The 22796-nt window shown below is 40.8% G+C and overlaps 1 protein-coding gene across 4 annotated transcripts in view; it reads right to left on the reverse strand.

Moving 5' to 3' along the window:
• IL18R1 (interleukin 18 receptor 1) overlaps nt 1–22796 on the reverse strand; it is a 52509-nt gene that overhangs the window by 15619 nt on the left and 14094 nt on the right. For 2 of the 4 annotated variants that reach the window (XR_005022494.1, XM_036874102.1), the window contains exons 5-10: nt 20625–20775; nt 14164–14226; nt 9708–9828; nt 6325–6464; nt 4092–4253; nt 1164–1322 (exon numbers count right to left, since the gene is read on the reverse strand). Coding sequence is in view for 3 of the 4 variants with exons in the window: in XM_036874102.1 (XP_036729997.1) it covers nt 1164–1322; nt 4092–4253; nt 6325–6464; nt 9708–9828; nt 14164–14226; nt 20625–20775 (796 nt within the window). In the remaining variant the exon portion in view is untranslated. Of the gene's footprint in view, nt 1–1163; nt 1323–4020; nt 4254–6324; nt 6465–9707; nt 9829–14163; nt 14227–20624; nt 20776–22796 lie in introns of those variants that run through there. The other 2 variants (XM_036874103.1, XM_036874104.1) reach the window with 2 other exon arrangements.

Here is a 22796-nt window from a genome sequence, read left to right on the forward strand (position 1 = left end):
GTTCGTTTGGCTTTTTCTGTAACATCTGATGGAAAAACCCAAACGAACTTCTGGGACAACCCCAATATAATAAAATTGATGTAAAGTCAAGCAGAAATACTTTGTAAGTGACAGAATGTCTTCTTAGATACAAAGAGTGACGCACAAAAATATCACAGTGTTGAATGCATCTGACAATTTGGCATATTATTCCTTTTGAGAAGTTATCTATTACTAAAAAGTATTTTCTATTTCTGATTTGTAATATTTTCCCTTCTTAATTTGTAACCCAGGAAGGAAAAAAAAAAACCCCACAACTGTTTCTTATTTCCTACTCTGTCCTAAATGCCCAGCTTAGAATTTGGCACAAGGATGGTGCTCGGTAAATGTTGGATGAATGAATGAGTGATGGTAACTATGAAGACATTTGTATTGCATCATTTGTGATGCGCTAGCATCCAAAATAATTTGACACCAGATTCCAAATCTCTGGAAGACTTCAAAGCTCTGGAAGACTTCCAGAGAAAACACGGAAATGTTACTAAATTTCTTTGATTTTAACTGTAATATACTTCAATATATGTGTTACAGTCATTTGTATTCACAGATTAATTAAAAAGTAAAATTTCACAACTAAATTATGCTAGGAACCACCAATCTCCTTTTATTTATCCTTTGCCACCAGTCTTAATTTCTACTTCAATTTTCTCACCAATGTTAACGTGATAAAGAAGAAACATTTTCTGGTAAGAATTAACCTGTTTTATAGTCCAAAGGATCACATATTAAATTAAGAATTGGTTCTGCTGTACAAAATATCATGAAAAGAGGTATTCTTACTGTGGGGTATTTCTAGATAAATGCCTCATGATAATGATTCTGGACCTGCTTCTGAGAATGGAATGCCCACTTCCTTTCTCCAAAGACTCAGAGAACTGTGAAGCCAGGTGAAGAGACCAGGTCCCCAAGATGCCATTTTTGGAAACAGTGCAATTTTCTCATCTTCTCACTACTGCTTGTATTGATTTAGCTGGTTATTTCTGGTTTAGAGGACTACTTCATTTGTTTGTTTTTAAGCAAGCAGAATAGCCTTCTGTAAGGCTAAGCTCTTCATCTTCTAAAAGTAAAGATGAAGTTAAAGATGAAAACTCCTCTAGTTTTCTATCTGATATTTCCTTTCTTACCTCTTCCAGGCACCACATCCCGTTCAAATATGCATAACTTATACCCAAAATGTTTCTCCAACACCCTGGGCAAAATCTCCACAGCAAAGGTGTGCTCCTCTCCGTTCTCGGGCCGACATTCTTTTAGGTAAGACACAAAAGCATCGTACATTTTCCCATCTAGGAGATAAGGTTGACTCTTTTAATTCGTGTGAAAATAAGGGTTTATTTAAGTACAAATTTGAGCGAAAGTTCCGAAAAATGGGAACAGAATCATTGAAAAAGAAAAGTTAAATATAGTATCCTCACCTCCAAATGCATCAAACAGTGCACATTAAATATGTGCAGTTCTTTGTATATTGATCATACCTCAATGAAGCTCTTAAATAAAATAATAAAATATTTTTCATAGAAAACAAATAATTCTATAACTTAATGACAAATTTAGCTCAAAGCAAAGTGAATTAACTTCTTTATTTTTATATTAGTAAATTAGAAGTTGTAAATGTGAATAATGAATCTATAAAAACTCAAAGGAAAAATATGAAAATTATTTTATGACTTTGAGGGGTTCAAGACTTCATGGGAGAAGTAACTGTAGCTATGATGGAAACAGCAAGAGAACTAGAATTAGAAGTGGAGCCTGAAGATGTGACTTAATTGCACGATGAAACTTTCAATGGATGAGCAAAGAAAATGTTTTCCTGAGATGGAATCTACTCCTGGTGAAGATACTGTGAAGATTGTTGACATGACAGCAAAGGACTTAGAATATTACATAAAGTTAGTTGATAAAGCAGCAGGTTTGAGAGGATTGACTCCAGTTTTGGAAGAAGGTCTACCGTGGGAAAAATGCTATCAAACAGCATCCCACGCTACAGAGAAATCATTTGTGAAAGGAAGAGTCAATCAATGCAGCAAATTTCACTGTTGTCTTATTTTTAAAAATTCCCACAGCCACTCCAACCTTCAGAGGCCACCACCCTGATCAGTCAGCAACCATCAACATCGAGGCCAGACCCTCGAAAAAAGACCCAACAAAAAGATTATGACTTGCTGAAGGTTCAAATAATGTCTAGCATTTTCTAGCAACAAAGTATATTTAAGTTATGGTATATACATTGTTTTATAGGCATAATTCTATTTTACACTTGATACACTACCTTATGGTGTAAACATATTTTTTATATGCACTGGGAAACCAAAAATTTCGTGTTACTAACTTTATTGCGATATTAGCTTTATTGCAGTGGTCTGGAACTGAACCCGCAGTATCTACAAGGTATGCCTGCACATTAAAAAGTCTTCCAGGTAGCACACCACTATCAAGAAAGTCGAAAGCACACCACTATCAACAACCTGGGAATCATATTTGCATTTTATATTATAGACAATAGGCTAACCTCCCTAAAATGTAAATAGCTGCTAAAAATGAGCAAGCAAAAAAAAAAGTCAACAACCCAGTAGAAGCATGGGCAAAGAATATGAATGGGTACTTTGAGAAAGGAAATACAAATGAGTCTTAAACACATGAGAAGTTGCTCATACTTTTGCACAGTAAGCAAAATACAAGTGAAAACTATACTTCGATACCCCTCAGATTTTTATCTATCAGATTGGCAAATATCCAAAAGGTTGTGGGTAAGGCAATGAGAAAAAAATGTACTCCTGTCCTTTGAAGGTGGTAGGCAGTAGAGAAATATGGAGCGCAAATTGGTAATATCAATCAAAATAACAACTGTATCCACCTCTGCACTTCTAGTAATTCCACTTTAGGGAATTTTTCCTTCAGTTACACTGCACACATATGAAACAATAACTGTACAAAAGTTATCCACCACATCATTTCTGCAATAACAAAAGGTCTTAAGCAACGCAAATGTCCATCACACGGTGACTAAATAAACAATAATACATCCACAGAAATAAAACACTGTGTAACCCTAAAAAATGAGAGATTTTATAAACTAATATGGAAGGGTATCCAAGGTATAGTACAGCAAAGTTCAGAATAGGGCACATAGCATGCCAAGATTTGTCTTTTAAACAGGAGTGAAATAAGATTCTCTATTCATATTCATTTGGATATACTATCAATGTGGGATGGGGTGGGAAACAGGCATGGGACAAGTATACATGTATAATTTCTAAGACTTTTGGTGTTTGAACTATGTATGTCCTACACACACACACACACACACACACACGGAAACAAAAGCAAGTGCAATGGATTAGATTGATTTTTTAAAATTTGGTAGCTATTTTGAATCTTGAGGACTTCTAGTCACCTGCAAAAATAGAGAAACTGAGACAGTCACCAGATAGAGGTTGGAGTAGATGAAAAGTGGCAGATCTAGGGGACCGGAACTCAGGTCATTTGGTGTGCACTTCAAGGTTCTTGCAAGTACATCATGCAGCCTCCTTTGCCAGGTTAAAATAATGAACCATAATACAATTCTTTGTTTTTTGGCCTTGCCGTGTGGCACATGGGATCTTTGTCCCCTGACCAGGGATTGAACCCGTGCCCCTGCATTGGAAGCACAAGAGTCTTAACCACTGGACCGCCAGGGAATTCCCAATTCAATTCAACTGAAATGACCTTTATTGAGTGTGAACTTTGTAAAGGCACCAGATGGCAAAAAGTGTGAGCAATGACATTGACACACAGTCCCTGGGCCTAACCATCTCACAGGGCATTTAGAAGGACACGACACACATGCATGAAACAATTAGAGAACAATTTTTGGCAACAGATAAGTAAGCACAAGAAAAAGTGGCCCAGACAACATTCATAACGGACGATTCGTTCAGATCAATTTTTCTTATGGAAAACTTCTACCGCCAATATGTTTACAATATAATCAAAATGAGGTGAAGATTAATGTTTATTTATATAGCTTCTGAATAAAACTGTAAAATAAGAAATCCCAGCATGACGACATTCGTTACCTGTTAAGGTTTCATCTCTTCCCAAGAAATGTCTATAAAATAGAACCAAGTCAACTCTATAAATGGCACCCACGGTCACTAGGCACACAATGACCACTGAGATCAAAACAGCTACGATCATTCCTCTAGTGAAGATGTGGCCTGGGATGTCAACTGGGTCTTCTAGAAAGAAAAAGAAAGTGGGAAAAATTAGAGAAATTTCACCAGCATCTTCCGCCATCACTCTGCGGTGGACAGCTTTTACCTTTAACACAAATCTACTTGTCTATCCAACACATTCCATTGAGTTACTCTGCAGTCCTGCCTTTAGTCTCCAGTGGTGACCTCTCTGTTCCATAAAAATGTGTACAAGGGTATTCAGAGACGTGAACTGAAAGCATTACAATGTAGTCCGTCCACACTTTTGGAAGTTGGATCTCTAGGATGATAAGACACTAGGATGACATTCAGAGGGACCCACACCTAAACGTCAGCTAGCGGCTTGGGAACATATATGGAGGTGCAGAACCTTGAGAGAGCAAGCACTGAGCTGAGCCTGTGTGGGCTCCAGGCTGGCCCCATCATCTACTTTGTATCCTAGGGAAAGTCACTGACGCCCTAACTCTTAGTATTTCATCTGTACACGTAATACAGCTATGAAGCTAGTAATATTTTCTCCTTCACTTATAGGGTTGCTGTTTTGGAGGAGGGTTAAATATTACACATAAGTAGTTAACACAGTGCCTGGCACTCAGCTCTGAGAATTTTTGTATATTTTTATATGAAAGTGTCCTTTGAGAAAAAAATTACGTTTCCTAGATTGATTCAGTTTATGCTCATTACGGACAACATGAGATAACACAGAGGAGTATAAAGGATAGAATAATTATTTAATAACCATCCCACAGTGTGGCAACGGCCACTGCCAACATGCTAGTACATTTCCTTCCAGGTTTTGTTTTTTCCCTGAAAACATTTACTTAGTTGGAACCATCTGGTGATCACTCTTTATTTCTTAACATTATATTATGAGCATTTCTCTAGGTCTTTAAAATTATAATTCATACTATCTCAGTATTTAGATCGACTGCAATTTTTCATAAATATACAGAATGCTGCAATGAACATAGGCATAAACCCTTATCTATGTTTCTGATTATTTTCCTAGAGTAGATTCTAATGGAGGTGGGATTTCTAGGTCAAAAAGAGTAAGCATACATAAAACTCTTGCCATCTTGACACAATTTTAGGGATTATCTTTCCAGTAAAATTAATTATCAGGATGTAAGTAAGCAATCATCGTTGCTTAGTAAGTGAACTCTGAATAAAGCCAGCCCCTGGGGTTCCTGCATCTCTGAAAGGCCTACGTATCTATGACTGTGCCGCACAAATACACACACTCTCACGTTGGCCCACACGCTCCTCCAGGGATAATGGTGGAGTCAAAGACCCTATTCCCCACACAACATCTGTGAGCCCAGCAGAAGGAAAAAATGATCAGGGTAGAAACATCTATGGCAGAGATAGCACAGTCATGCGTTGATCTAGGACAGTTTACAGAACTACTTCTGAGCAGCTCCTGAGCCTGTGGCCCTCGGCTGGACTGTTCCGGTGGAGGATGGAAGTTGGACCGTTTTGGTGGAGGGTGTCCTCCATCAGGCAGGCACTGAAGAACTCTGAGTCCAGTGACCAGAGCCATCAACTAACTGTCCGCTTGCCAAGTCCAGGGACTAGCCCAAGAGAGGGAAGCCTAAGTTAGTCTTTGCTGAACGAAAGACCACACCCAAGGGCCCCTGTGCCCAGGGCCCAGCTAAGGTAGGGTGGAGGCGGCAATTACTCCTGGACCACTGGCCTCATCCTACACCAAGCTGCAAACTTTCCTCCTGTTGTTCAGAGTGTGCCAGAGCTGCCCGGACCACCTCCCCTGTGACACTCACCCACCAGCATCTCCACCCCTGAGCTCTACCTACCTCCCCGCTCTGGGCCCCTGGTTGCTACACAGGATTGGCATATGAGTGAGAGCAAAAGAATACACTTGAGGTTTTCATTCTCTGCTTGGAATCAGGGCACAGGGGATCGCAGCGAGGGCTGAGCACCAGCTCTGCCACCGAACGCCTGTGACACAGGGCGAACCCTTCACCTCTCAGGAGCTTGGTTCCCGGTGTGTAAGATGAGGAAGTGATGAGCTATGACAGGTCTCTCAGCTGCAACAGTCTAGGTTTCCACAAACTGCCAAAGATAAAATTTCTCACACCTTTTTTCAGTAAGATGAAGCTTTTGGTGTCTATGCCTCCCTCACTGGCTGCAGTGCAATTATATGAAAAGTTTAGATTGTTTTCATTAACATTCTCAATTCTCAGTATTTTTGAAGCAAGCCGTTTGCCTTCTGAAGTCCTGTAAGAGAGGAAAATGGTTTAGCAATAGCCTTTGTGTCATTGCCAACAACGTCACCCACGAGAGAGGAATTTGTATGTGCAAATACATCTGCACAAACACAGGGCTCTGTGGACTCCAGGGAATCGTCCCCTTCTGGTGGGTTCTCTTCAAGTGTGAGCCCCCTGTTCCCCGGGGGTCTCAGTCCTCCTGAGACCACCTGGGGACGGCGCTGTAAACTGCCTAGAATTAAAATGCCTGGGAGGTAACGATGCTCAGTTGAGAACACAAGAAAATATTCTCTCTCTCAATTACAGGCACACTTCATTTTACTGAGTTTTGCTTTATTATGCTTCGCAGATACTGCACTTTTTTTTTTTTTTTTAAAGATTTATTGATTGATTGATTGATTGCTATGTTGGGTCTTCGTTTCTGTGCTAGGGCTTTCTCTAGTTGCGGCAAGCGGGGGCCACTCTTCATCGCGGTGCGCGGGCCTCTCACTATCGTGGCCTCTCTTGTTGCGGAGCACAGGCTCCAGACGCGCAGGCTCAGTAGTTGTGGCTCACGGGCCCAGTTGCTCCGCGGCATGTGGGATCCTCCCAGACCAGGGCGCGAACCCGTGTCCCCTGCATTAGCAGGCAGATTCTCAACCACTGCACCACCAGGGAAGCCCGATACTGCACTTTTTACAGATTGAACGTTTGTGGCAACAGGGTATCAAGCAAGTCTTTTGGTGCCATTTTCCCAAGAGCATTTGCTCCCTTTATGTTTCTGTGTCACATTTTGCTAATTCTCAAACTTTCACATTTTTTCATTATCATTATATTTGTTAAGGGGATCTGTGATCAGTGATCTTTGATGTTACTATCATAATGGTTTGGGCATTTATTTTAGCAATAAAGTATTTTTAATTAAGGTATGTACATCATTTTTTAAGATGCAATGCCATTGCACACTTAATAGACTACAGTATAGTGTAAACATAACTTTTATATGCATTGGGAAATCAAAACATTCACGTGACTTGCTTTATTGTGATATTTGCTTTATCGTGGTGGTCTGGAACTGAACCCTCAGTATCTCCCAGGTGTGTCTGTGTTCTCCCCTGTTCCTCCTGTCCTGACTACTCAGCATTCCTCCCACTGTGAAGTCTCCACCAGCCGTGACAACGCCGCGGATCGTTAATACAGACGCAGATTCATATCAAGTTCGTCCTTGCGGTCCTAACGATCACTCTTCTTTTGTTCAGCATTTAAAATAAATTAAAACCACTATTCTCAGACACCCCCAAGCACATGAGAAAGGCCAATTAAGCTGTTCAGTGAGTGTCAGAAAGTGACCGGAGACCACCAGGAGCAGCCAGCTCTCTTTCTCTACTAAAAGGACTCAAGACATCCTGTCCTTGATGCGAGGCAAATGCTCTTGACATCTGCCTCCTGCTAGTCGCAGGCTCTGAAGGTGTGCGGTCAGCCGGCACTCCCAGGTGTAGTCACTCAGCCGCCAGGCCCCTCGCAGCTGGGATGTGGTACCCACTGTAGCCCCTAACTGTCTCAAATGCATTTTAGAAGAGAAGTCATAATTCTGTACGGAAGTCACCAACCCAGAAATATCAACCATCTAACATCAATGTAAAATCCACAAAGGAAGCACCAAAAAAACCCCACCGAGAAGCCAAACTAGATGACATAAGTTCAAGCACCCAGTATACAGAAAGATTTAGCCTCGCTTAAGCCCTTAGTTTAGCTTAAGCTCCGTTTCTAATAAGTTTCGTGAATTGGTCTTCTATGCCTCCAGAGGTTAACAGTGGATCATGAGAAGGAGGAAATGCAGGAATCCGGACAAGATAAAGTGGCAGGATAGCCACGCAGTCCAGCTGAGCCAACACTCCATGAGCACTAACCACGCACCTGGCTCTGGGCGAGGGTATAAAAAAACCCTCAGAAGTGCAGCCAAGGTGACAGACACCTTAGGACCACTACTCACTAGAACCTGAGTGTACAGTTACCTTAATAATGACAGTAATGACCCAAAGCCATTCAGAAACATTGTAATGGCCATAGGCTTAGCATGTTTTGTTTTAATAAGTATAACCATTCCTTAACATAGGCTATTTAAACTAGATGGCATTTGGAAATTTTTGCACCAACTCTGCCTCCTAGATATTTATATCTAACCACTGCCCTGTTTGCTTTTTCTAGCTGGTCTTGGTGTGATTCTAACTTCCATTAATGACCTCTGACAGGAGAGTGCTGCCATAATTATGATCAGAGTCAACGGACCATCGACGATGCCACAGGGCAGGAGGCTGGTCGTTTAAGTTAGTATTTTCTTGGGTCATCACTTACGTCTGACAATCTTTGGGGACCCTTCCGGACTTGAGAAAATTCCTCACCTCTCACCTTTAAGAAAGATAATCCCTGTAAGGAATGTTCTAAAAAGAAGCTCTGAACTATCTCTAAAGAGCAGGAAGCAGTGTCTGTGTCAGCATATCTCATGCCCAGCAAAGAAATCCACCCACCCCACTCCCCCTGCCACACACACAAAGCTGTCTTCAGAGGGCTATTTCTCTCTTTGTGATTTCTGGTCGTTCTCAAGTATCTTATAATGAATTATTTTCAACAATCAGAACAAAGAAAGGTGTGTGTGTAAGCCAAGTACAGGGTGTAGATCTGGACAGGTAGCCACAGATGGGTGGCGGGCCTGTGTCCAGGGCTGCCCCCAGGGCCCTCAGGGAAAGGCACTGATGATGTGCTTTGTCACCTATGGATACCCAGCGGGCCGCATGGTGACACGTGGGCAATGCAACTAGGCACGCCTACCGCACACAAGGGGCCCAGAATAACTTGTACGTGTCCCAGGCTCCTGACCTGGTCTTTTCTCTGGTACACTAGTAAAAACAAAGCATTTAACACAATTTTCAAAATTCAAATGACAGTGGCCTAGGTAATCACTCTTTTATAAGATGCTTAGGTAAAGTCCCCAACCCCATCAGATCCTGACTGACCAAAAGCTACTTCTGTAAGGCAATGCTAAAAAGCCTCATTGACCTTCTTTTTCTAACTTAGGTCTCAGCAATAAATTTCTGCATAATGCGTCAGTCTAGAGTATGCGAATTATAAAATAGGTAAGCTATAATTATAAGTTAAACTCATCTCAAGCGTCCTATCAGCCATTCAGGAGTCTGGTGTTTTTATCTCATATATATATGATACTATTTGATTTTTGTATATCATGATATGTATTATATATATCACATATTCATACCTAATTCTTGTCCCTTCCTCTTCATGTACATTAGGATCCTTTCCATTTTTTTCCCAGATGTTCCAGTAAATCACATCCTTTTCATTCAGCAAAGCAGAGCAGTTGAGCTGTACCTCTTTTCCTAGGTAAAAGTTGACAACCGATGTTCAGATTTTAGAAACTCAGGTTTCTCAAAGGTTGAAGTAAATACAACCATGTATATTAACCTAATATACAATGATAATATAGAGCTGCATCTAAGAAAAAAAAAATGCCTTGTTTTTCAATTAAAAAAAATTTATAAATCAGAGAAATTAGGTTGCAATTACAAGTCATCACCAAACTATGAATTGGCTTCTCTTCAAATGTTTATGTCTAAATCAATTATTAAGACGTAGGATGGCCGGTGGACTTTCTTTTCAACCTATAGTCTAATAGGTAGTGTCAGGCCTACATACCCACTGCAACTTCTGGAAAAACAAAATGGATACAAAACAGAACAAAAAATTAAATTAACTAAAAATTAAAGGCATCAAAGTGCAGGGAAAACAAAGAGAAACAGACGAACTGAAGTTACAGTCAGGAACAAAGTCCTTCCAGGGCCAGCTGAGATAGCCACCATTTTATTCCTGGAAGGAATTTGCCTTGGTTTGTACAAAATAGAGGGAATCTCATGGAGAAAAGAGAGTCCAGTGGAGATGCTGACAGCCACATGGGCTCACAGGATTATTGCTGAGGGCTTGGGCGGCACAGGAGCCTGGAAAGGCTTAATGGTTTCTCCTGCAGTCTCATGGTCCTTAGCAGAGTAAGTCCCACTGGAGGACAACACACACGTGACTGGAGTCTCCCCTCAGCCATAAGAGATGAAAAGCAGGTTAAATCCAACAAACCTGCATCCTAGCTACTGCTCAGCTCCATTCCTGCCTGGATTGAGATGATCAAACCCTCACATTACCTGCCTAACAAAGAAAAGGCAAACACTCTTAGGGAAAAGTAATACAAACTTCATTCACCTTGATTGTTTTAGATACAGAAAGATCAACAACAACAAACAACAACAACAGAGACATACAAAAGGGCAAAAAAAGGGGCCAATAATCAATAGAAAAAATAGGTAATAAAACGTAAAATAGATAGCTAGTGGGAAGCAACCACATAGCACAGGGAGATCAGCTCTGTGCTTTGGGACCACCTAGAGGGGTGGGATAGGGAGGGTGGGAGGGAGGGAGATGCAAGAGGGAAGAGATATGGGAACATATGTATATGTATAACTGATTCACTTTGTTATAAAGCAGAAACTAACACACCATTGTAAAGCAATTACACTCCAATAAAGATGTTAAAAAAAAAATACAGGATATCCATTATGTACAAATACTTCCACACAAGATACAACAAGTGTAAGCACTTGGGGAAAAAAAAAAAAAAGGTAATAGAAGTTGACCCAAAGATGATCCAAATGCCTGACTTGGCAGATAAAGAGTATGAAATAACTGATATAAATAGGTTAAAGAAAACAGAGGAAAAGATGGATAAGTAGATGAAAAGATGGATGTTTTCAACAAAGAAGAGTAACCTATTTTAAAAGAATCAAATGAGCAGTTGATAACTGAAAAAACCATGAAGTTAAGAACTCACAATAGTTTTAACAGAGACTGAGCATAAAAGAAGTCAGGACTGCTAAGGTTGAATACAGGCCAAGATCAAAATTAAAGTACAGAAGGGAAAAAAATAAAAATAACAGAACAAGAGCATAAGAAACAAGAGCATAATACATGTAATTGGAGATCCAGAAGGAGAGGAGAGAAGAAAGGGGCAGAAGAAATATTCAGACATAATGGCAGAGGATTTCTCCCAAATTAATTAAATACATCCTTTGCAGACTCAAGAAGCTCAGAGGAACCCAAAGCAGGATAAATGCAAAGAACACCACACCCGGGCGCATCAAAATCAAAGAGAAAGAGAAAATTTTGAAAGCAGCCAGAAGAAGAAGACACATCAAAGTACCAACAATAAGACTAAAGGCCAGTCTTTCAGCAGAAACTATGGAAATAAGTGAACAACAGAAGGGCATCTTTAAAGTGCAGGAAAAAACTGCCAACCTAGAATTATTGAAATTACTGAAAAAAACTTCAAAATTGGAGGTAGAGATATTTTCAAGTAAATAACAGCCAAAAGAATTTATTGCCAGCATAACCACACTATAAGAAATACCAAAGGAAATTTTTCACTCTCAAAGAAAAATTATCCCAGATGAAAGCAAGGACATACATTAAGAAATGAACAGTGCAATAAAGGACAAACATTTGGGTAAATACAAAACGATTTTGGTGTTTAAAGCAATAATAATGCCAGATTCTTGTGAGTTTTATAACATATGCAGGAGAGAAATACATAAAATAGTAGCTTAAAGTGAGATAAGAGGATGAATGAAATGAACTGTTGTAAGGTTCTCACGTGTTTGCAAAATTGTCAACGTACTAATACGTGCATTTGTCTTATTGTAGTAAGAGGATATATATTGTAATCTCTAGGAGAACTACTAATGAAGAATACAAAATGGTATAACTAAGAGGAAAACAAAACAGATTAAATAAAAAAAATATTAATCTGAAAGGAAAGGAGAATAAAAGGAAGAAATAACACATAGGACAGCTGGAAAACAGCAAGATGAGAGGTCTCAAACCAACTGTATTAGTAAGTCATTAAATGTAAATGCACTAAACACCATACAGACTGGATTTCAACAAAGATCCAAATATATGCAGTATATGTGAGATATATTTTGTGTATAAAGACAATGAAATGTTAAAAGTAAAAGGATGTGAAAAAAGATAAAACATGCCAGTCCCAAACAAAAGAAAACTGGTGTGTCTATCTAACATGAGAGAGAGTAGGGATTGGGAAAAGATGTAGTATGATAGATAAAGAGAGAAATTTCATAATGTTAAAGCGTCAATTCAAGAGGCATCAATTTGTATGTGCCCATAAGATAACCTCAACATACATAAGCAAAATAGACAGAACTAAAGGATATATAGACAACTTGACCATCATAGATGGAGATATTAACATCTCTCTTGGCAACAGATAGAGAAAGCACACAAACAATTAGTAAGGATATTGATGATTTGAAGAGTACCATTAACCAACTTCACCTAATTGATATTTATAGAAGGACTAAACCAAAATCTGCAGAATATGCATTTGTTTCAAGTGCACTTAGAACATTCTGGTCCAAGTAAGTTACTACAAATTTTAAGATTTAAATGATACAATGTATACTCGGTCCATAATGGAACTAAACTGGACATCAATAACAGAAAAATAACTAGAAAATCTTCCAAATATTTGGAAATTAAGAAACATAAGTAATCCATAGATGAAAGAAATATCACAAGGAAAAATTTTAAAAATAGTTAAAACTTTGAACTGAATAGTTATGAAAATATGGCATATCAAAATTGTTGGAAACAGCTAAACAGTGATTAGAGGGAAATTTAGAGCTTAAAATACACATACTACAGGAGAGGAGAATTGAAATTAATTATCTAACTCTCCATGTGTACAAAGGAAAAATGAGGTGCAAATTAAGCCTAAAATGAGAAGAAAAAATAATAAAGTTCAGAAATCAATAAAACTAGAAAGCAGGCAAGCCACAAACACAAATGGCAAAGTATCTGAGCAACATTGGGCATATGTGGTCATTTACATGACTGTGGCCAGCTGTCGTCAAAAGGTGTGTGCTTTGGAAACAATCAACAGGATCAAATGACAATCAACAACAAACAAACAATGTAAGAAACTTGAATCCCAGCTCTGCCCCTTTCCTGGGGTCTAACTTCAGACAAATTACTTAACCTTTCTGAACTTCGGTCATTTAATTCGAAGCTTAAATGGGAACAATACCCCTCAGAGTTGCTTTGAGGATTTAATACAATAACATATTTCAGTTACCTAATACAATACTCAGTTTAGCATATGTGAATTTATTCTTTTCCTTCCTTCCTTTCTCTTTTGAAAGAAATTACTCAACTGGACATATCGATTCATCAAGACCTGTCTAAACAAACCCTAAATGTAGAGTCGAGTCCATTGATTCAAAGTGAACCCATTAATCAAATATTCAAACCACACAATAAGTTTGAATCATTTCTCGAGTATTCTCATTGAGTTTTCATATTTAAAAATGATCGTAGATATTATTAGAGAAAAGCCACATACAAAGTGACTAAAACCACAGACCTGCAAACCACAGGCACTTCCATAATCTTTTGAACAGACTTGTTAACTGTAATTATTGCTAAAAAGGGCAACATTCAAACAATGACAAGGTTTTCCTGCTTTTGCAATATTCTTCAGTAAACATGGTATGTGTTATGAACACAATGTTGATCAATAAGGAACCAGATTTAGCCTTGGAAGACTATTATGACCCCCGTTCACAAATCCAAAATATATGTATGTCAAAATATACCTAATTCCACTTTAACATGCGTAAGCTTTGGTCCAAGAAGAGCTGGAATTATATTACTGTTGTCTGAAAGTGAAAAAAGAAAAGAAAAATGCATTAGTGTTACAAGGAGTTTTGCTAAGACAGACATTTGTTGTAATACACTTATTATTCCAGGTAACCAAGATTCTAACAGTCATCACTTTACATTTATTATTTAATGTATTTTCATTAAATAAGGGTTGCAGGGAATACTGGTTGTTGTTTCACTTTCCATCAACTCAAAGCTCACCTCGCTGGAGAAAGCACACTGAATTTGGTCTCCCCTCAATTCCAGCCTCTGGCTTTCTGCCACTGTAGCTAAAAGCCAGAAGAAGATGCTCATCCAGGGAGACAATGAAACTTTTAGGACTTAGAAGATGCAAAGTCACTGGAACATGTCTTTCTGTTCTGCCTTTCTTCCTTCCATCTGCTCTCAACTCCTCAAGATCGATTTATTGGGTGCAAGGTCAAGACTCAGGTAGGGTAGGCAAGGCACTTACTCTCAGAAGCCTCCTGAGACCCTCCCCTGGCAGGACAGTGAGAGGAGTGCCCCTGGTTGCCTCACTCGCCTCACCTTAGTCCCGGCCCTGCTGGGGTGTCCACCCCTGTAAACTCAGTTCTACTTCTGTTCCTTAGTGACCTCTGACCCAGACTGGAGGAACATAGATATTCTCCACCTCAGCCTCACTGAGTAACACTTAGGAAGGAAGCAATCCCCCAGCAACCTCCCACTGAGGACTATCCCACAACCTAGGATGCCAATAAGTGCAGAACATGGCCAGCCCTGTGGTCCCGCATTCACATGGCTATGTAGTTCAGTCCTTGCTGCTCCTATTATCAGCATTGGCAACTTTCTTCATGACCTGGACTCCCCCTTCTAAGTACTTCTGGTGCTTCTGGGGCATTTACAGGTAATGTCCAGTGCATCCCTCATGGGGGCTCCCAGGCACCCAGCAGATGTGCTTGCTCATGGGGACTAAAGGGGACTCAGGTGCTCTCCTGCAGCACCCATGCCCTCCTAGGCTCTCCCACGAAGCACGCGCTACAGAGTGAAAAGCAAAGAAGGGAAAGGAGGAGTATGTGGGCAAGGATACAGAAAGAAACTAGTGCAGCAAAACCCCAGGGTAAGGCACTTCCCTGGAGGTCCAGTGGTTTAAGACTCCGTGCTTCCACTGCAGGGGGCACGGGTTCGATCCCTGGTCGGGGAACTAAGATCCCGCAAGCTGTGCAGTGCAGCCAAAAATAAATAGATAAATAAAAATTTAAAATAAAATAGTTAAAATACGGAGATCTTCAACTACCTTCGTAATAAGCTGAGAGGTAGATCATAGATAATTAAAAATAAACAAACAAAACCCAGGGTAAGACTCTCTTCTGGGATTCAGACTCTGGGCTAGACTAGAATTCACATTGGCAGGAGAAGCTGGAGGAGCTGCCCCCAGACGAGGAACTAACCCTCAGGTTTGAGAGCCCTGAGGAACATAGGTTGCTTCAAGCACAGAGGGGCAGGAGGTGGTTTTGAGTATCGGAGAAAATTGCTACTGATTATTTTTCTCTTCATTGATCTTCTTTGCTCAGGAATTTGGTGGGAGTCCTGGGAAGAGGAGGTGTAAATGACATGTTTACGGAAGGACATCTTTGAGAAAGGATGCCATCTACTAGAACTCAAAGTATATCATGAAGAACCCAGAGCAGCACTGGGTTTGTAAAACTGGTGTACAGTGAAGGGTACAATCCTACTGGAGGTAACAGAAGGAAGAAGACACTTCAGTGTGTGCCCCTGGCGTGTCTAGTCTACCTATGAAGTTACTATCCCTGGATCAAAATGGCACAGAGGTTGTCAGCTGCAGGAGGACAGACGTCAGCGCATCAGCCAGAGTGTGAGATGAAGACAAATGGCAGAGGCCAGGTGGGTTGAGTAGAGTGTGACCCGGAGCAGGGAGGCTCCCCACGTGCCAGCTCAGAGATCTACAGCCGTGAGCACAGACAAGGGAGGCGCTCAGCCCCGCCGTCCTCAGCAGAGGCCATGATACCTCCTGATCATCAACTTCAACTCTAAGCTCTACGTTTTAAAAGAATGGTGGCAAACTTCACCAGATCCAAAGGAAAATGGCCAGGATGGTGAAGAGTCCTGACTTCCTGCTGAATGAGGCATGACTGAAGAAACTGTTCTTATCTCAGTACAGAACGACCTTGGAGGTATTGCGGGTTCTGTCCAGACCGCCACAATAAAATGAATGTGACAGTAAAGTGAGTCACACAACTCTTCTGGTTTCCCAGCACATATAAAAGTTATGTTTACACTATACTATAGTCTATTAAGTGTGCAATAGCATTATGTCTACAAAACAATGTACATATTTTAATTTAAAAATGATGCTGTTGGAAAAATGGCGCTGATACACTTGCTCAATGCTGGGTTTCCACAAACCTTCAATTTGTAAAAAAAAAAAAAAAAAGGCAGTAACTGCAAAACGCAATAAAATGAGGTATGCCTGTAATTCACTCAACAGACATGTAATGAGCACATGTACAAAGGGCCAGCCGTAAGTATAGGAGAGACCAAGATGAGGAATAGAACACAGGTCAGTCCCTTCTTTCCAGGAGTTTCTCATTCTAGTGACAGAAACAGACATGTCATCCGATTCTGACAGCAACCAGGAATAAGAACAAGAGGCCGTGGGAGCACGGAGGAGGACGGACATTTAGCCAAGTCCTGAGAGACACAGGTGGCGTTCTCCAAGAAGACGAGGAAAACAAGATGGGTGGTTAAGACAGAAGAATAGCACGTGGGGCAGTGTGGGGATATGGGGGTGAGGAGATGGGAGACGGTAATACTAAGATGGTAATAACAGAGCTTTCCATGTCCCTGGCACCACTATCAAGGCTCTACACCCTCACTCACTCGGTCCTCCAGGCAACCCTATGAGGGATGACTCAACTCATTACTGTCCCATGTCACTAGTGAGGAATGAGAGGCGGAGAAAAACTCAGTCATTTAACTCACCCAAGGTCACAAGCTCACAGGGTTCAATGAAAGTATCTGGCACAATTCCTGGTCTTGTGCATGCTCTTTTGATAACGGATATTCTTATTGCTCCTTCCAAGAAGGAAGGAAAGAGGAGCTGATGGGCAGAAAGCAGAGATGGATGGAGGGAAGGGAGTTGGTGGTGGAAGTGTCAAGGGACCAGAGATGTAGGATTTATATGATATTAAAGAAAGTCAAACTGAAGAATTTAAGGTAGATAAATAGAACTTAATGAGTTTAAGAATTTAGTTATGGGATACCCAGGTTATGGGGTGTGACAATGCCCCACACCAAAGGTGTTCACATCCTAACCCCCAGATGCTGAATATTATACCTTACACAGCAAAAGGGACTTTGCAATATGATTTAATTTAGGATTTTCAGATACAGAGGGTGTTCTGGATTAGCCAGGTGGGCCCAGTGTAACCACAAGCATCCTCATAAGCAGGAAGCAGACGGTCAGAGTCAGAAAAGGAGACGATGAGATGAAGGAAGGGGTGAGAGAGATCTGAAGATGCTGCACTGTGGACTCTGAGGATGGAGGAGGTGGCATGCACCAAGGATGCAAGGCGCCTCCAGATGCTGCAAAAGGCAAGGAATCGATTCTCCTCCAGAACCTCCAGAAGGAATGCAATCCTACCAAAACCTTGATTTTAGCCCAGTGAACCCGTTTCAGATTTCTGACCTCCAGAACTGTAAGATAACGCGTTTGTGCGGTTTGAAGACAGGAAGTTTGTGGTACTTTGTCCATTCGCAATGCGTGGAGTACAGCTATATAAGTGGATGGCTAGAGAGAAGAGGGAAAACGCTGCTGAAGTCAACGAGCTCTAGTAACTGTGAACCCACAACGTTGTTGAATGAGTCATCCCAGGAGTTTACAGCTTCCTGCATGATGGGAAAGAACGTGAAGGGTGGATAAGCCACCTGTCTTCAGACACTCGAAGGAGCTGTCATTTTCAGAAGGGACCAGACAATGTGTGGGGTAGCTCAAGGCAAACACAAACAGTGAGTGGAAGCTACAAGAAGGAGTAATTGGACTCAATGAGAAAAAAAGACTTCTCTACAATCAAGCATTAAAATCTGGACCCAGGGCTTCCCTGGTGGCGCAGTGGTTAAGAATCGCCTGCCAATGCAGGGGACACAGGTTCGAGCCCTGGTCAGGGAAGATCCCACATGCTGCGGAGCAATTAAGCCTGTGCACCACAACTACTGAGCTTGTGCTTTAGAGCCCGCGAGCCACAACTACTGAGCCTGCGTGCTGCAACTACTGAAGTCCGCATGCCTAGAGCCCGTGCTCTGCAACAAGAGAAGCCATCGCAGTGAGAAGCCCGCACACCGCAATGAAGAGTAGCCCCCGCTCGCCGCAACTAGAGAAAGCCTGCACGCAGCAACAAAGACCCAATGCAGCCAAAAGTGAATTAATTAATTAATTAAAAAAAAAATCTGGACCCAGCTGCTGTGTGATTTGGTAATTTCCACGGTAGCTCCTGAATGATCTATTATTGGCTGAGTCATATGAAGGATATCTTCACCGGATAGGGTTTAATTAAATTACTTCTAGGGTCTCTGTCACCCTAAAATTCCAGGCTTCAGTTTTCCCATTATATATGGTCTGGGTTCATGATAAACCAGACTCGTAGCCATCATCCCAAAATGTACAGCCCTTTTCTACAGCCACGCCTGTGCTCCTTACACGTTTTTATCCCAGCCCGTCCCAGCAGGTCCTTCTGCCCCTCCATCACGCGCAGCCTCTAAGAACCAGCTCAAACAGAGCCTCCGGCATCTGTTCTACCTCTGGACTCTCTCTGCACCCTTAACACCTCACAGATGACTCCAATTTCATATTCTACGGTGCTTCTATGTGGCTTATCACCTTGATACTGAGCAGGACCCTGTGGGACTCCTGGGCGCAAAAGCCTGTCTGTGTCCCCCATCCATTTCTGGATTACAGGAAATAGGCTTCATTCAGCCTCCAGGACCTTCCCTGAGTTCCAATGGGCAGGTTCAAACAGATGCTAATCAGGGAAGGGAGGGAATGCAGAGACAAGGGAGGAGCAGTCAGGAAACAATAGCGCAGCCTTGGGCCAGGGTCCTGGTTCCCCCTCAAGGGGCGCACACAACAATATCCTTGAGCTGTTTTGCAGATACTGAAGCCCCCTCCAGGTGGGAGAAGTTAATGGTGATAAATGGAATACTGCCCGCCATATCAGTAAACAAAGATGTCACAGTCATCCACGATTGCAGCCCTCCAAGTGAGCTGGTGAGCCCTGAGGAAACTCAGGAAGGAAAGAATACCTACCATCTAGCAGCCATCAGACTGCCGCCACTCCTTAGGGTGCCCTGAAGAAACTCAGGGTGTGAAAACACAGGATACTGGCCCCAGATAGCTGGGGTGCACATCAAAGGAATGATGCCAGAGAGCCCAGACTCTTGTGTCTTCCCATACATAGAAAAGCGATAAATTCCTTAACTTAGGATATCTGGCTTTCTTTAATTAACAATAATCTTTTGACATTCAGACTACCTGCCCTTTGTTGCAAAACTTCTACATAACCTGGCTTCCCCCCTCATCTCCTCAGAGCAGTTCTCTCAGGGTTACTTGAGATGCTGCCTCCCAGGTTTGAAGTCCTAAAAATTCCCGCCAAATAAAACATAACTCTCAGCTTTTAGGTTGTGCATATTTTTTAAGTCGACAACAGTAAGCACATAGATCCCGAACCGGTTGGAACCAGAAGGTTGATGATGCCGACTCCCGATTACCTCACCACCAGCCAATCAGAAGAGTGTCCACGAGCTGATCACACCCTCTGAACCATCGCTATGACTCCTCACTACCCCCTCCAGGGTGGGACACACAGTTCTGAGGGCATGAGCCCGCTGTGGCCCCCTTTGCCTGGCAAAGCAATAAAGCTATTCTTTTCTACTTCACCCACAACTCTGTCTCAGAGATTTAATTCAGTGTAGGGGTACAGAGGCCGGGTTTGGCTTCAACCTTTCCTGACTATAATCAAATTCCTGAGAATCGTACATTTTCCACTTCATTTTGTATTTCCATGCTTCCCTTACCTCCCAACACTCATTACAGTTTATTGAATATAGACACCCATCAATAAATATTTACTGAGTGCAAGCAGATGCTTAATAACAAAAGATTCCACAATTTAGTCAAATATCAAATAAGAGAACTGACACATCAGAGGTTCACCTATATAAACTTTCATTACTATCCCCCTCCAAAATTTTTCAGCATGGCAGGTGATGCCAAAATGATTTTCACCCTTATATTTGAACTAGTGATGTGGTCACAACTCCAACTAAGTTTGCCTCTGGCTTCCCGTACGGCTTTAGAAAAAAAGAAAATATTCCATTTTACTAAGATACATTTGTTTTTTCCCGATTCTAAGATTTCTCTTACCTCCAACTATTGTTATATTGAAGGTTTTGGTGACGTTAAATAGTTTGCCATTATGAAGAAGGAAAAACATGCAGGTATAATATCCCTGATCTTTAAACTCTGCATTCTTCTTTAAAAATGGGTTTTGATTGTTCTCTATCTTTTCACAGTTCTGTTATTAAAAAAAGCAAGTTAAAATATTTTAAGTAAGAGTGGTATCATATGACAAGAATTCAAAATTTTAAAGTTAAAGATCTTTGGAGAAAGAGGGAAATAGAATGAAAACTAGCAATTTCTGAGCAAATGTCTCAGTGATTTGGCACTGCCTCTACTGGAACAATGAAATAGAGTCCCATTCCTGGTATTATCGTTATTATTAATACATGCTGGGAAATAGAGTATAGGGGGCACTGTAGCTGCTTTCCTCATTTTCCTTTAATCTCCCTCTTTACACACAAAGAGAGGGAAGAGGAGGAACAGGAGAGAGGAAAAAAACTCACTACAACAAAAAAATCCCTGCTTGGGTCAAAACTTTCCACGCAATTCTATTTCTTAATGCTTTTAGCCGAATTCCATGTATTCAGGACTACCCATCCTGGGGATGGGTAGTGGAGGTCGGAGCAGAATGACTCAGAGAACCAGGTACCTAGCAGACTACCCACACCCGCTGATGCCCTCCACCAGAAGACAGTGGACTGATTAGAAATGCATGAAAAATATTCCAATGTATAGGCACACACAAACATGTCTCTCTATCACAAATTTCCTTCCGTATGTTGTAGGCATTAATAATAACAAAAAAGCCACCTTTTTCAATCCAGCGATCAGGTACCCATAAATAGGTTCTGAAGCAATCTAAGAATGAGATGAGGAAAATGGAAACTAAATTGCTAACCTTCACTATGTGACACTGTTCCTGTAAATACCAACCAAGGAGTAGCTACTGTCCACAGACACCTCTCAAAGCTGCCGAAGCTGGTAGCAAGAGGAGCTAGACCCAGAGGGTGCTTAGAATGGGCTTGTGAAGCACCCGCATGTGTATCTCACATCAGCGAATTGTTTCTGCATACACCAAATTTTTATAAACCCAAACTTATTTTTTCTAAGGCATATTAAAATATCAATTCCAAGGCATATAAAAATATCTTTATTTTTTTTCCAATCGTTTACTGATTTAGCTTCCTTGTTCCCCTCCTCTCAATTTTCTAGCTAAAAACATTCTCAATACGTCTGTTTTCTAAATTCAAATACCTGCATAGAGGGATTTCTTAAAACCCAGTACACTGATCCCCCCAAATTTATATATACTGTAAAAACATCTGTACATGTGACAGGAAATGGCGTCAAGTCAACTCAGGGCTGATACAGATATTTGGAAAACATTTTGGATAAGAGCTGCCCTTGAAAAATCACAAGTAAACAGTGTTCAAGCAAAAGGTACAAACGTTTCTAAGGAATCATCATCAGTAGCTTGAACTTTCTCAAGGTCATCTCTTCAGAACACCCTCTCTCACAGCTCTTCAAAGTTTCCATGACAGAGTTACACTTTTCAGGTTTGTTCCTCTATAGAAATAATATAATTTGTGCTGTGTGTGTGCATGTATGTGTATGCATATTATGTATGTACATGTGACTGCATATATACTTGTGTATATACAATTTCCACAGTATTGTCTAAAGGAGCTCTTACAACTCAACAGGTAAAAGGTACATCAACTGAAGAAAATAGTTCACAAGAGAAGTAATATTAAGATGCAATAAATACATAAAAATGTTTAACCTGTTATTAAGGAAAGAAATGGGGGAAAGATACTAAGAGTTACAGAAGTTTTGCACGTCAGATTTTTAAATGTTCTTAAAGTATTCATTCCCATGTGGTAGTGGTATGAGAAAAAGAGGGTTTTAAACTGGTGTAGCTCCCTGGAGAGCAGCTTGATAATTTAAATCAAAAGCCATAAACATGCTCATAGCCTTTGATCCAGTTATTTTACTTTTAGGGATTTAGTTAAAGAATAAAATTATAATACACCTTCTGAGTTATGGGAATGATATTTATTTTAGCCTTATAAATAATAGTGAAAAGTAGGAAATTAACAAACGTCCAATAACAGGGGCTTAGATACAAGTGTATACACAATGGAATCCATGTTTGGGAAAATGTTTAAAGATGTGGGGGAATCATCACAATATAAT

Source organism: Balaenoptera musculus, chromosome 13, assembly GCF_009873245.2.
Source record: "Balaenoptera musculus isolate JJ_BM4_2016_0621 chromosome 13, mBalMus1.pri.v3, whole genome shotgun sequence".
Lineage (NCBI taxonomy): Eukaryota > Metazoa > Chordata > Mammalia > Artiodactyla > Balaenopteridae > Balaenoptera > Balaenoptera musculus.